The following is a 16,061-nucleotide window of genomic DNA, read 5'->3' on the forward strand; positions in this document are numbered from 1 at the left end:
TTCATAGCATGTTTTATTTTTCATTTCCTTTTTAACATACATATACGATTACATCATTATTGTTATTAAGCACTAAGAAACTGTTCCCACCACTACAGTGAAACCAATGAGCACCTAATTGTTAAATCCAAGGGCAACTTCTCACTTACCATTGTCTAATTTTTGCATAGCATCTAATGCCAGTAACTACTTTTGTGCTTCTTAAAACTTTGTGTTTCTTAGACATCTATGACTCACCACTCTCCCAGTTCTCCTACCTCACAGCCTGTTCAATTCAGCTTCCTTTGCCAAACTACTTCCTCTTTCTGCTACAGAAATGGTCCCAAGGTTCCATCCTTGGCACTCATGTCTCCAACTACAGTCTTCCTCCCTGATCTAACCTACTCCTTTGGTTTTCCCATCTCTGTCTCCAGCCCTGGCCTCTCACAAGTTCTAGATAAACACATCTAGTGCACAGCTCCACACGAGTGTTCCACCTAAAATCCCAAATGTACCAAACCCACCATCATGCAATATGTCCCAAATTTGTTCATCGTCCTACCATTCATTCACACACACCCCTTTTAGTGAGCAGCTACCATAGGTCCAGGCACTTTATTTAATGTTTCACATACATCAATTTTTTCAATCCTCACAGAGTCCAATGAAGAAAGTAGTTATCCCCATTTTACAGATGGGGAACTCCAAACAGAGAGAGCGTGAGTAATTTGTCACACAGCTAATAAGTGGTAGAGTTGGGTTTCAAACCAGTCAGTCTGATTTCAGAGACCATGCTTTAAACAAATACACTACATTACTCCCCAGTTGCCCAGGCCTGAAACTTGTCTCTACTTCCCCACAGCCAGGCACTATATGCTTGGTCCTGTGACCTCTAGGTTCTTCCCGTCTGGCCTTCTTTTCCATTCTCACTATATATATATATTTTTTTTTTGAGATGGAGTCTCGCTCTGTCGCCCAGGGTGGAGTGCAGTGGGCGGATCTCAGCTCACTGCAAGCTCCGCCTCCTGAGTTTACGCCATTCTCCTGCCTCAGCCTCCCGAGTAGCTGGGACTACAGGCGCCCGCCACCTCGCCCGGCTAGTTTTTTTTGTTTTTTTTTAGTAGAGACGGGGTTTCACCGGGTTAGCCAGGATGGTCTTGATCTCCTGACCTTGTGATCTGCCCATCTCGGCCTCCCAAAGTGCTGGGATTACAGGCTTGAGCCACCACGCCCGGCCTCTCACTGTATTTTAGTCCTCAATGCCACTTAGCTTCTTCTCACCGCCCATGTCTCCATATTTCATCTATTCACCTATCACTCTCTTCCTCAAAAATCATCAGCGGCTCATCTTTTCACACTGCCTACAGGATAAAGTCAAAACTCTCCAGCTTCGTCTACCACCTGTCTTCTTCACAGTCATCATGTTCCAGTGAGAAAGGACATGTATCATTCTTTTTTGACTGCCCAGCATTTAACCCTTTTCTTATGTCTGGGGAAATCCCTACCTGCCAATGTAGAAGCTGAAAATGCAAATGTATCCTTTCCAAGACTCCTTTGCAGCTAGTGCAAGGTGCCTGACCTAGGCCATGCCAATTAGATACATCATACCCTGATGGTAATTGGGAAGTGGGCACTATGGAGAACTCTCCCTCGTAGGAAGAACAGTTGCAAGAAGATTTGAGTTCTGGGGCAGTGATATGGTTTGGCTGTGTCCCTACCCAAATCTCACCTTGAATTCCCAGGTGTTGTGAGAGGGACCTGGTGGGAGGTAATTGAATCATGGGGGCAAGTCTTTCCTGTGCTGTTCTCGTAATAGCGAATAAGTCTCATGAGATCTGATGGTTTTATAAAGGAGAGTTTCCCTGCACAAGCTCTCTTCTCTCATCTGCCACCACGTGGGACATGCTTTCACCTTCTGCCATGATTGTGAACCCTCCCCAGCCACGTGGAACTGTGTGTTCATTAAACCTCTTTCTTATATAAATTGCCCAGTCTTGGGTATGTCTTTATCAGCAGCATGAAAATGGACTAACACAGGCAGCAATCAGCGTCCAGGACCAGATGTATTCCGTGGTATAAGTGCAACACCCATCCTCTGGTGGCAGCAGCATTTTCCTTGTGGTTCCTCACTGAAGTGGCCAGTACAGTAAATAGAACAGACCAAATGGCATAGCCTCCACACCTGTTGTTTAAGCCATCATGATGATTCTGTAAGCTATCCAGTATCCCTTTTAAAAATTCCCTTTTAGGCCCTGCACAGTAGCTCATGCCTGTAATCCCAGCACTTTGGGAGGCTGAGGTAAAGGGATCACTTGAGGCCAGGAGTTTGATACCAGGCTGGGCAACATGGCAAGACCCCATCACTACAAAAAAAATTTTTTTTAATTAGCTGAATGTGGTGATGTATGCCTATAGTCCCGGCTATTCAGTAGGCTGAGACAGGAGGATCCCGTGAGCCCAAGAGGTTGAGAAAGGAGTGAGTCATGATTGCACCACTGCACTCCAGCCAGGGCAACAGAGTAAGACCCCGTCTCTTAAAAAAAAAAAAAAAAAAAAGGCCAGATGTGGTGGCAGGCACCTGTAATCACAGCTACTTGGAGGGGTGGAGAATCATTTGAACCCAGGAAGTGGAGGTTGCAGTAAGCCAAGATTGCGCCATTGCACTCCAGCCTGGGCAGTAAGAGCGAAACCCTGTCTCAAAAAAAAAAAAAATTCCCCTTTTGGCTTGAATCAGCCAGTGTGGCTGTTTCTAAGTAAGCATCCTGACTGGCAACTCAGTCAAGCTGGCTACCTCCCTCAGTCCTTTTAGAACATGCCCTTTGCTTCCCTGACTCATAAAACACTGCCCACTGATGCTTCCATCCAGAATTCTCCTCTGCCTTCACTATTGTTCAAAATCTTTCCCACCCTTTAAGGCCTTGGTACGGCCTTTCTGAAGGGCAACTTTGCCTTGTTCATCTAATACCCTGAAAGTGTGCATTTCTTAGGACTCAAAATTCCCCTGCTGGAAGTTTATCCAAAGAAAATAAGCAGACTAGTATGCAAAAATGTATGTAATAAGAGTAGTCATAAGAGTTACTGAGTACATATTAAGTGCCAGTCATTAAGCTAAATCCTTTAAATGCAGAACTTCACAACCCTTAGAGTAAACACTGTAATTAGCTTTATTTCACAGATGAGAAAATGAAGACTTGCAGGTTAAATCATTTGTCCAAGGTTAAGGGATTATAGATGACTTCTTTTTAAGTGTGGGGACTACAGCTGATTTTAATTGTGCATATTAATCTTTTCTAAATTTTCTACTATAATAACCATGTATTAACAAGCGTCACTTTTTAGGACAGTAAGATAACACAGAAGCCTTACTCCTATTAGTTTTTTCCTTTGGAAGCGTAGGGAAAATAACAAAACAAGCATTCTGTTTATTTTACTTTGAAAGGTTTGGAAAGTCATCACCCTGGGCTTTGAAACAAGAATAGTATTTGCTCACACAAAACAGCCCTGAAAACAACATTCTGGATCTTATGTGTTTCCCATGTACCAGCACTCACTCAGTTACATTTTGTCAATATGCAAGTAGAATTAAAATTATGTTGTGACTTGTACAGAATACTCTTTGAACATGAGGATAGATTCACTTATCATCATAGTCATTTAGAGAGGAAGAGACCCACTTTCCCTGCAAACCTCCAGTTGTATTACTTGCCCCAAATTACTACATTTGGAAGGCTTTTCTATATTCAAGCTGCTTTGCCTCTGATCCAAAAACACTAGTCAAGGATCTCCTTCCATATCTATGCTGAATTAACAGAAAAAATACCAAGCCAGGTCTATTAAATGCTAAAATGACCAAGTAAAAACTCCCCAAGCCACACCCCTTACCTCTTCTGACACAATAATTAGTGGATACTTGTCCTCAGATAAAAAGTTGAAAATAACCCATACTTTAAATGCATCTTCTTCTGTAATGAGCAGGGGATTCTTTGTGAGGTTTTTTTTGACACAGAGGGTCCAACACATCCTATTGAATTCAATCTTGTCAAAGTTGTCTTGGACCTAAAAAGGAATAAGGAAAAACTCCAACAAATCAGTCTGATATAAGCAGTATATAAGGCAAGTAAAATAGAAAGACAAAGCCTCCTTTGGCTCCCATTTTAATCACTCCAATTAACCAACAGCCATATCCTACATATTTGCTTTAGGTATTACACTTCCAGTGGTTCAATTAAGATGTTACATTTAGCATGACACTGAACCAACATCTGTCCATATCACTCCCTTGGCACATAAAATACTGACCTCTCAAATAGTTACTGTTTCATGTGTATACACTATCTTCCTATTAATAAATAGACTACCAATCCTAGCACTGACCTCTCAAATAGTTACTGTTTCATGTGTATACACTATCTTCCTATTAATAAATAAACTACCAATTCTAGCACATAGAAGAAACTGAGAATGTCAATTACTCAGTATGAGCCAAGTACAGGTACCTTATCTTTACATATACAGTCAAAGAAGAGGCTGGGCACGGTGGCTTATGCCCGTAATCCCAGCACTTTGGGAGGCCGAGGCAGGTGGATCACCTGAGGTCAGGAGTTTGAGACCAACCTGACAAACATGGAGAAACCCCATCTCTAGTGAAAATACAAAAATTAGCCGGGCATGGTGGCGCAGGCCTGAACCTGGGAGGCGGAGGTTGCAGTGAGCTGAGATAGCGCCATTGCACTCCAGCCTGGACAACAAGAGCGAAACTCCATCTCAAAAAAAAAAAAGAGGAAGAAGATACCTTCTTTTGTGGAAAATTATTTAACTGAAATTCTAGAACAGCAATCCTGCGATTCATTCATTTGTTCACGTATCCAGTGTTCCCTCAGCATCTACTACAAGCCAAGTACTATGCTATAAACTAAGGATACAAAGATGAAGAACTAGGTCTGTGCTCTTAAAATGTTCACAGTTTATTAGGGAAAACAGATATGTAAATAAATTTTAATATAATTGTGTATAATTTAACAGTGTATAATTCAACAGAATTGTTCACTCATTTGACAAATAAAATTTAGATCCTAATTATTATTTGCCAAAGACAGTACAAAAATACTCAACATAATACTGGCCTGTTCCCAAGGAATGTAAAGACAATTACAGCAGAGTGTGACAAGTACTGCAATAGAGATAAGCAGAGGATTTTGTGGGAGCACTGAGGAGCTAACACAATCTTGAGATCTGGGGAAAGATTCACAGAAAGAGTGCCAGGACAACAGAGCTGAGTTCTCAAGGAGCATCAAGAGTCAAACAGATCAAGAATGGGATAAAGAGTATTCCAGGTAGAAGAGAATGTGAGAAAGCCCCGAAGTGGAGGCAAGCATAGTCAGTTTGGAAGAACTGTATTTAATGAGGCACCTGGTGCTGGAGGGTGGTATAATCAAGGCTCTTCATAAGTGCAAGTAACAGAAACCACCTCGGGTGGAATTTATTGGAAAAACAATGGGTAACCTCACAGATCTAATGCAAAGGCTAGAAAAATCTAGGCTCTGAAATTAGGCTGGTAACAAGGTAGGATAGGCAGCCAGAACTGCAGCTGAACCACTCATGGGAACAGTCCGGTGGAGACACCACTACCTGTATAACATGAGAGCACTCTCAGTATTACCACTGCTACCACTGCCCCGTCCATGATCTTCTGTGTCACTCACTGCAGATTCGAAGTTCTATTGGCTGAGCCTGGGTCACATTCCTGTGCTCTAGCTGCCAAGGAGCAGGGAAAAAATCAGTACCTGAACTTTCCAGATGTTGAGGTGTGAGACAGGTCCTGTTCCCCACCACAACTCTGTAGAATTTCCCAAATGTAAGAAAAAAGTTCAGATGCTAAACAGACAGACAGACAGACAGACAGACACACACACACACACACACACACACACACACACACACAAAAGGTAAATTTCCACTACATGGGACACAGTGAAAGACGAGCCAGTGAGGTAGGTGAAGACCAGATCATTAAGAGATTTATCATTCATGTTAAGGAGTTAGGCCTTTATCTGGACTGAAAGAATTGAAGGTAGTAACAAATACACTCTTCATTTTAAAAGCCACATTCTGTACCAGTGCAGTGCCTCACTCCTGTAGTCCCAGCACTAGGGGAGGCTGATGCAAGAGAATTGCTTAAGGCTAGAAGTTTGAGACCAGCCTGGGCAATATAGCAAGACCTCATCTCTATTTATTTTTTAAATTAATATAAACAATGTTAAAAAAATAAAAATAAAAAATAGGCCAGGCACAGTGGCTCATGCCTATGTAATCTCAGCACTTTGGGAGGCCAAAGCATAAAGACTGCTTGAGCCCAGGAGTTTGAGACCAGCCTGGGCAACATAGAGAGACCCCGTATCTACAAATAATAATTTTTAAAATTAGCTGAGCACGACAGGGCATGCCTGTGGTCCCAGCTACTCAGGAAGCTGAGGCAGGAGGATTGCTTGTACCCAGGAGGTCAAGACTGCAGTGAGCCATGATCATGCCACTGCACTCCAGCCTTGGAGACAGGGCAAGACACTTTCTCAAAAAAAAAAAAAAAATTTTTTTTTTTGAAAATAAAAAAATAAAAGCCATATCCTGGAATAGCATAGAAGATATACTAGAGGAGGCAGGCATGGGCAGCAGAATAATATCACCAAAGCATTTCTTTTTAGAAAGATATGAACAAAGCATTTTGTTTACTCTATGAAAGAAGTCACCAACTGTCTGCAGGCAGAAGTTTCACCTGATCTCTAATTTTATTTTCTAGTTGGCAAACTAGTCCTCCAGGAGTAGAAAGAACTCCTTTGTGTTCTGCCTTTAGCACTTTGCCTCAGTCTAACACCATTTCCCATGGCCCCATCAAAAACAATTGATCCCATCGAGGGAAAGCAGCAGCAGCAGAAGCAGCAGCAATTGCTGCTGCTTTTCTTTTTTGGCTTATCACTATCACCTTGAAGACTTACTATATGCTAGGCATTTTATATGTGATTTCTCACTTAAATTTTGTATTAGTCCTATAAGGTTAATTACTGCCCCTATTTTACGGATCAGAAAATAAAGGTTCCAAAACACTGAGCATCCTTGAACAACATAGGTTTGAACTTCGAGGGTCCACTTAAATGTGGATTGGATTTTCTTCTGCCTTTGCCACCACTGAGACAGCAAGACCAACAACTTCTGCCTCTTCCTCAGCCTACTCAATAAGAAGACAATGAGGATAAAGACCTTTATGATGATCTACTTCCACTGAATGAATAGTAGATATATTTGCTCTTCCTTATGAACTTCTTAATAACATTTTTTCTTTAGCCTACTTTATCATAAGAATAACTGTACATAATACATTTTACATTAAAATATGTACTAATCAACTGTTTATGTTATTGGTAAGCCTTCCAGTCAACAGTAGGCTATAAGAAGATAAGTTCTGGGGGAGTCAAAAGCTATCCTTCGAGGCCAGGCACAGTGGCTCATGCCTGTAATTCCAGCACTTTGGGAGGCCAAGGCGGGTGGATCGCTTGAGTTCAGGAGTTTGAGATCAGCCTGAGCAACATGGTGAAAGCCCGTCTCTATCAAAAATTCAAAAAATCAGCCAGGATGCTGAGGGTGGGGGGAGATCGCACCACTACACTCCAGCCTAGGTGACAAAGTGAGAGACTCTGTCTCAAAAAAAAGTTATACTTGGATTTTCAACTGTGTGAGTTCAAGGGTCAACTGTACATTTACAAACTTCACATGGCTAGTAAATATCAAAACCAAAGTTTAAACTCAAGCTCAGCAGGGTGTGGTGGCTCACGGCTATAATTCCAATGCTTTGTGAGGCTGAGGTGGGAGGACTGCTTGAGATCGGGAGCTCGAGACCAATATGGGCAATATAGTGACATCTTATTTCTACAAAAAAGTTTTTTTTTTTTTAATTAGCTGAGCATGTTGGCACGTGCCTGTAGCCCCAGCTACTCAGGAGACTGAGGCAGGAGGATCACTTGAGCCTGGGAGGCGGAGGCTGCAATAAAGGCAAGACTGTGCTGCTGCACTCCAGCCTGGGCGACAGAGTGAGACTCTGTCTGAGGAAGAAAAAAAAATCCAGCCTGGGCAACATAGTGAGACTTCTGTCTCTGAAGAAAAACATTTTTTAATTAGTAGGGTATGGTGGTTTGTGCCTATAGTCCTAGCTTGTCAGGAGGCTGAGGTGGGAGTATCGTTTGAGCCCAGAAATTCACGGCTGTAGTGAGCTGTCATCATGCCACTGTACAAATCCACACACTAGCCTGGGTGACAAAGCGCAACTCTGTCTCAAATGCCAGCTCTTCCCACCATCCCAAATTGCTTGTAGAACTCAGTAGGTGGAGGTCATCTATGGGATGAACGCCATCTACGCAGAACATTTCCAAGGCCACTACCACCAACTCTTATCTATCCACACCCCACAAAACACTAAGTGGAAGATATGTCACACAGGGGAAATGACATGTGCACAAAAGCTGATAGCCTTGCTCTGAGAACAAGAAGTGATTCCATGTGGATTATGTGGTGAATCATAGGGTTCCTGAGGGGAAGTGGCTAGATATACAGCTGGAAAAGCAAACATAAGACCAAATCACAAAGGGCTTCATAATTTTAAGAAATAGCGTGTAGGAAAACAGTTCAAGGATTTTAGAACAAAATACATAAAGAACTCCTACAATTCAATAACAGAAAAACAAATAAGCGAATTTTAAAAAGGACAAAGAAATTATTCAACACATCTCCAAAGATATACAAACGACCAACAAGCATATGCGAAGATGCTCAACATCACTTATGATCGGGGAAATGCAAATCAAAACACAATGTGGTATCACCTCACACCTGTTAAAATGGTCACTATCAAAAAAACAGAAAATAACAAGTGTTATTAGGATGTGGAGAAATCTGAACACTTGCACACTGTTGGTGGGATTGTAACATGGTGCAGCTGCTATGGAAAACAGTGTGGAAGTTCCTCAAAAAGTTAAAAATAGAATGACCATATGATCTAGCAACCCCACTTCTGGGTATGTATCCAAAAGAACTGAAAACAGGACCTTAATGAGACATTTGCACACCTATACCCACAACAGCATAATTCACAATAGCCAAGATGTGGAAGCAAACTAAATATCCATCCAAGGATGAATGGATAAAGAAAATGTGATATACACTGGGTGCAGTGTACACTTCTTGGGAGAGAGGTACACCAAAATCTCAGAAGTTACCACTAAAATAGCTTATCTATATAACAACAAAACCACCTGTTCCCCCAAAACTATTAAAAGTTTTAAAAAGTAAAAAAAAAAAAAAAAAAAAAAAAAAATTTTTTTAAAGAAAATGAGGGCCAGGCCCAGTGGCTCACGCCTGTAATCCCAACACTTTGGGAGGCCAAGACGGGTGGATCACTTGAAGTCAGGAGTTCGAGACCAGCCTGGCCAACATGGTGAAACCTCGTCTCTACAAAAAATACAAAAATTAGCCGGGCATGGTGGCAGGCACCTGTAATCCCAGCTACTCGAGAGGCTGAGTCACTTGAACCCCAGAGGCAGAGGCTACAGTGAGCCAAGACTGCACCACTACACTCCAGCCTGGACAACAGGGCAAGACTCTGCCTCAAAAAAAAAAAAAAAGAAAGAAAATGTGTTATATATATAAAATGGAGTATTATTCAGCCTTAAAAAAAGAAGGAAATCCTGTCATACATTACAATAGGGAAGAACCCTGAGGACACCATGTTAAGTGAAATAAGCCAATCAAAAAAAGACAAATACAGCATGATTCTACTTATAATAAAGTAATCAAACACACTTTAAAAAGATAGTAGAATGGTGATTGCCAGGAACAGGGGGGAAAGGAAAAAAATGTGTTGTTCAAAAGGTATAGAGTTTCAGTTATGCAAGATAAAAAAAGTTGTTGTTGTACTTTTTTTTGTAAAGTTGTTGTACTTTCTGTTGTAAAGATCTGTTGTACAACAATGTGCATACAATTAAAAATACTGTACTATACCCTTAAAACTGTTAAGAGGATAAATTTACATTATATATTTTTACCAGTTTTTTTAAGTACAAAATCCATAGTTTTCATAGAAAATAGTGCATAAAGCATTAGTATTCAAGTGTTTTCACACAAGGTATAATGTCAAACAAAATAAGGAAATTCAATCTTGGGTTTCCAGAATTTCATATATCATAAATTATACCAAATGGTTTTCAAGGTTCTAAGAACAAGAATAAAGAAATATATGTGAAAGAATCTTGCTAAAGAAGAAAAACGCTTCCTTCCTGTAGGAGATAGGTAAAAATAAAGAAAAAAAAGGAAGAAAAATGCTGCAAAGTATTTATTACTAAATTATATGATGTACTGACCATATACACAGCTGTAACAACAAAAAAACGAGTTCTTTATGTGTTAATGTGAAATAATCACCAAGATATGACATGAAGGTACACAACACGAAGAATTATACAATGTCCAGTGAAAAACGCAAGTCACAAAATACTATATAGAACATGATCCTATTTTTATGTCTCCAGAGTAAAAATTAATCATACATTAAGATATACATATATGACAAAACTTTTTTCTAATGTGAGAGGAAAATGCACATAAAATTCAGGATGGTGGCTTCCTCTTGGGAGGAGGCAGGGAAATGAAAAAAGAGAAGAGCAAAGAGGTTGAGGCAACAACATTAGTGATGTGTTTCCCAAAATGAGTGGTAGGTTCACAGATGTTCACTTTATTATGCTTTATAATTTTCATATATCCTACAAATATTCTTTTGTATATATCATATTATAAAATAAATAAAAAGACAAAATGGGGGAAAAAAAACAAGTGCTGATCAATGTATACAGATCACCAAGTGTACACAGATCACCAGTGTATACAGATCACCAAGTGTATACAGATCAACCATTTGTGTACAAAGGGGAAAGAACAGATCATCTTTGCTGTTTGTATAAGGTGTAGCAATGTCTGCATCAATATGTCTTTGAGCTGAACTGCAGCTCAAAACTCTTATTCTAGATCCTGTCTTTTACTGTGTATCTATGGATATGCAAATATGTGTTACCTGTCTACTATAGGTCAGTGAGCATCTGGTATGGGAGGAGTCCCACATAAAATAAGACATATGTACTCTCTAAGGAGCTTCTAGTGCAGGGAGGAAGACAGACTAACAGTTATGTGCAAATGCTCCAATAAAGGGGAATACAGGGAACTCTAGCATCTAATTCAGCAGGGCACAGTGGTTCATGCCTGTAATCTCAGCACTTTGGGAGGCCAAGGCAGGCAGATGACTTGAGGCCAGGAGTTCGAGACCAGCCTGGCCAACATGGTGAAACCCCGTCTCTACTAAAAATACAAATTACCCAGGCGTGGTAGCTCGCACCTGTAATCTCAGCTACTCGGGAGGCTGAGGCACGAGAATCACTTGAACCCGGGAAGTGGAGGTTGCAGTGAGCTGAGATCATACCACTGCACTCCAGCCTGGGCAACACAGAAAGACTGTCTCAAAAAAAAAAAAAGAGAGAGAGAACATGGAGGTTCTCTTTCCTTGCCTAATGCAGCCATGGCTCGTGGTCCCAAGAAGCATATGAAGCAGGTAGCAGTTCCAAAGCATTGGATGCTGGATAAATTGACCAGTGTGTTTGCACAGTGAGGCCATATATACACACAGTAAGGCCATAAATATATATATGGTCTCTCTATATATCAGTAAACAGAATTATGCCTGTTATTAAAATATTATAGACCATACTGGGAAATTAACAGAAATCCAGAATTTGGATAGGGATGATGGCCACACAACATAATAAATACACTCACAACCATTTTACTGTACACTTTAAAATGGTAAGTTTTATGTTATGTGAATTCTATCTCAATGTTTTTATACTTTCATAAGACCATTTAAACCAGAGCAAAAGTCCAAGAGCTAAGAAAATGGAGAAAGTAAAATGGTAGGCTCTTCTCATATAACTACATATACATTTCTAACCTCAAACTCTTTCCTGAGTCCCAGTTCTATATTTTATTACAACTCACATGAAATCATAAATTCTTTGAAATCAAAGGCCATATCTTATTTAGCTTTGTATCCCCTCTGCCTGGTTTGCAGTATTAATTTGCTCATTCATTCATTCAAATCATTGTGTGTGTTTACGAGGTATCAGTTACTCTGCTAAGAGTTGGATAACAGTGAACCAGTTCTTGCTGTCACAGAACTTATACTCTGGAGAGGGAATCAGATACCAAACAATACAGCACACACAACAACCCAACCACTAGTAAGTGCTATAGAGGAAAAGCACAGGCTGCTGTGGGAAACACATTACAGGAGAGCTGGTTAGCTCTGGGAAGGGTGGGTGCTACCAGGAGAAACCTCCCTGAGGAAGTGACAATCAAGTTCAGAGCTAAAGGATGAACAAAAATTCTCTGCATTTGATGGGCGGAGTTGGCCTTACAACACAGGAAGCAGCATGTCTGAAGGTTCTGAGGCAGGAAGGGTCTTGGTAACCTGAGGTACAGAGAAAAGGCCAACATGGTTGCACTAAAGTGAACAACCCACATGTCTAACAACTGATGAACTGAATATGTAAACAAAGCATGGTATATCCATAACGGAATGTTATTCAGCCATAAAAAGGAATGAAGTATTGTTACAGGATACAACGTGGATGAACTTTGAAAACATTACGCTAAGTGAAAGAAGCCAGATACAAAAGGCTGCCTATTGTATGATTCTACTAATATTGTATGTCCAGAATAGGCAAATACATACAGACAGAAAGTAGATTTGCACTTGCATAGAGCTATAGGGGAGAAGGGGTGATTGCTAAGTGGGTATGAGATTTTGGGGGCAGCAGTGAGATGAAAATATTCTAAAATCAATTGTGGTAATGATTATAGTGAATGAACAAAAAAAACCACTAACTGGTACATGTTAAATAGACTAATTGTATGGTATGTGATTTATATCTCAATAAAACTGCTATTTTAAAAAACAATATATCTTTACAGCATGTGACTCGTATTGTTGGCCAAAGTGTTCATCAGTATAAAGTCATTCACGTTTCTTAGCATGAAACCCCTTTATTTCCTCAAAAGTTTATAGTCCTCTATAGTTTCACAAATGTAATGAAAATGTAGAGTCCAACTTGGTCATTGCACCAAATTAAAACTATGTAACTTTCAGTCAGGTGCAGTGGCTCACACCCATAATCCCAGCACTCCGGGAGGACAAGGCAAGAGGATCACTTGAGCCCAGGAGTTCAAGACCAGCCTGGACAACATAGTGAGATCTCTACAAAAAAAAAAAAAGTTAAAAATTAGCCAGGCATGGTGGTGCACACCTGTAATTCCAGCTATTCCCCAAGCTACTTGGGAGGCTAAGGTGGGAGGATCTCTCGAGACCAGCAGGGCAATGTTGCAGTGAGCCACAATCATGTCGCTGCACTCCAGCCTGGGCAACAGAGCAAGACCGTATCTCAGAAAACAAAAAAACAAAACAAAACAAAGAAAATGCACACTATGTAACTATGTAACTTTCAAACAACAATGAACGAAAACATAACACAGGCTAAAGGGCAATAAAAAAGAACCACACGAAAGCACAGGTTTGAGTGTTTAAAGAACAGTACCACTTCCGATTAAATGACGTTGTTAGGCACACATTTGAAGTGCTTTCAGCGCTGACAGGATAGTCATTTAATTAACAGAAGAAACTTGAAACAACACTTTATACAAGAATTATAAGTGACATATGAACAATGAGAAAGTACACCAAGGGGAAAAGCATAAATGTTAGACTAGAGAAACACAATGCAGAGGCAGCTAGGCTCTAGAGGATAGACATACTGAACTGAAATGTTTCTGTTTTTCTTTTGTGTATGTTTCCAAAAAAACAAAAACAAAAAGGCTTCTGTTGGAAAGCACCAGATTCCCCAACTGGAACTTGGCATACTGCCAATGTATTAATGATTTTAATCATACAGCCCAAACCAAGCCTTAATATGAGAATCAGAGAAAATAACTGATAAGATTTGGACTAGCAAGCCTAATCAGCCATTAAATCTCATGGAAGAATTAGACTGCCTTAAAAATATGCTGAAGGAAAACTAGTTTTTTACATACTTTATTGTTACTAACTAGAAGGTAGTAATATACCACTTTCTTCAATTATTCACTGTCAGATAATTCAGCAATAGTGTCTCTCTGTCTTAAAAAAAAAAAAAAAAAACCCACAAGTTTCTTTCTAGATGTTTAAAGAACATTCCTTTACTAAAAAAGGATTTTTTTGTTTGTTTGTTTGTTTTTATAGACAAGGTCTTACTTTGTTGTCCAGGCTGCTCTAGAACTCCTGGGCTCAGGTGATCCTCCTGCCTCAGCTTCCCAAAGTGCTGAGATTATGGGCATAACCTACGACGCCCAGCCAAGAAGGAATTCAAAAATTTAACATTTGGGGCCAGGCGTGGTGGCTCATGCCTATAATCCCAGCACTTTGGGAGGCTGAGGCAGGCGGATCACCTGAGGTCAGGAGTTCGAGACCAGCCTGGCCAACATGGTGAAACCCCGTCTCTACTAAAAATACAAAAATAAGCCGGACGTGGTGGTGGCATGTGCCCGTAATCCCAGGTACTCAGGAGGCTAAAGCAGGAAAATCGCTTGAACTCAGGAGGCAGAGGTTGCAGCGAGCCAAGATCACGCCATCGCACTCCAGCCTGGGGAACAAGAGTGAGACTTCGTCTAAAAACAAAAGTTAACATTTGGAAGGATAAAATACTTGGTAAAGGAATAACAGACAGGTTATCATTTGAGGTCTCAGGAAAGCTGCAAATTAATTCTATCGATGTAAAAGAACAAAGTAAATACAAAAACCAACCATAAAAAATTACTTTTTGGGAAGTTTCAATATAATTTAACTCTTGGTACCAACCTCCTCAGAATAATTCTCCCAGGCAAAGGCAGAAAGCCCCTAAAACAACCTGGGAAAAAAAAAAAAAAAAAAAACGAAAAAACTGACCAAAATGAATACTAAGGAACACCACACACTAAGACAAGAGAATCACCTTAAAACAACTTGAGACAGAACAGAAGAAAACTGGATGAAAGCTGAGCTACTTTGAGGTAATCAAAATGGCTTTTAAACAACTTTACCCCTTCCTGCCTTCGACCAAGATTTCCCCTATGTATCCAAATATTAGACACTCGAAAAAAACTTAATTCCTAAAGGGAGTAATTAATCCTTCAATAGTACAGTTAAAGAAACATTGGTGGTGAAGTTAAATAGCTTAGGTTCAAAAATCTACCTACCCCTTATTAGCTAGGCCACCTTAAGCCATTTCCTCCTTAGGTAATGGGGGATAATTCCAGTTCTGCCTCACAGAATTCACATGAGGATCAAATGGGACAGTACATATACATGACAGTATACCTTGTGACTGTTTAATAACTATTTCATATTTTCTCTGCATAACTGATTATAATCTCTAAGTTTTATGTTAACATTCTTCAGTCACTGTTAGCATTTCTTTTTTCAACCAAGTTTCAAACAAGGCACTAATCTTTGCTCAATTTAAACTCAAACCATGGAAACCTCGGCTGCTTTACTTGAACTGCAGGACTGGCAAAATTCCACTCCAGGTGGCTAAGCAATAATAAACAAGGGCTCACTGTTTCATCACATCCTCATTCCTTCCGTGAATAAGTTTCTCTCCAAATTTAGTGGCTCATTTTGGACTTTCAAAATACTACTACATTTCCTCCCCCAGTTATAAAACTTTTAAAACATTGAAATACTAAAACAAAGAACATTTTAAAACTAAATAAAATTCAGTAAGTTTAAAGAATGTCACACCAAGGAAAACAAAATGCAGTAGTAGGGTACACCACTTCAAGATATTAAACCATGTTTCTCTATTCACTAGCCCAGCACACACAAATTCTAGCACTGAAATAAGAAAAACAAATTCAGGTTTCTAAGAATTTCCCAGTATGTTCTATAATATTTTAATAACAGACACAATTCTATTTACTGTCTATATCTA

At 40.0% G+C, this 16,061-nt stretch overlaps 1 protein-coding gene across 2 annotated transcripts in view; it reads right to left on the bottom strand.

Moving 5' to 3' along the window:
* Nucleotides 1–16,061, bottom strand: part of LOC105488769 (switching B cell complex subunit SWAP70) — an 85,026-nt gene that overhangs the window by 34,657 nt on the left and 34,308 nt on the right. For both annotated transcript variants that reach the window (XM_011753172.2, XM_011753173.3), the window contains exon 3: nucleotides 3,862–4,035. In XM_011753172.2, coding sequence (XP_011751474.1) covers nucleotides 3,862–4,035 — 174 coding nt within the window. The remainder of the gene's footprint in view (nucleotides 1–3,861; nucleotides 4,036–16,061) is intronic.

This window comes from Macaca nemestrina, chromosome 12, assembly GCF_043159975.1.
Source record: "Macaca nemestrina isolate mMacNem1 chromosome 12, mMacNem.hap1, whole genome shotgun sequence".
Lineage (NCBI taxonomy): Eukaryota > Metazoa > Chordata > Mammalia > Primates > Cercopithecidae > Macaca > Macaca nemestrina.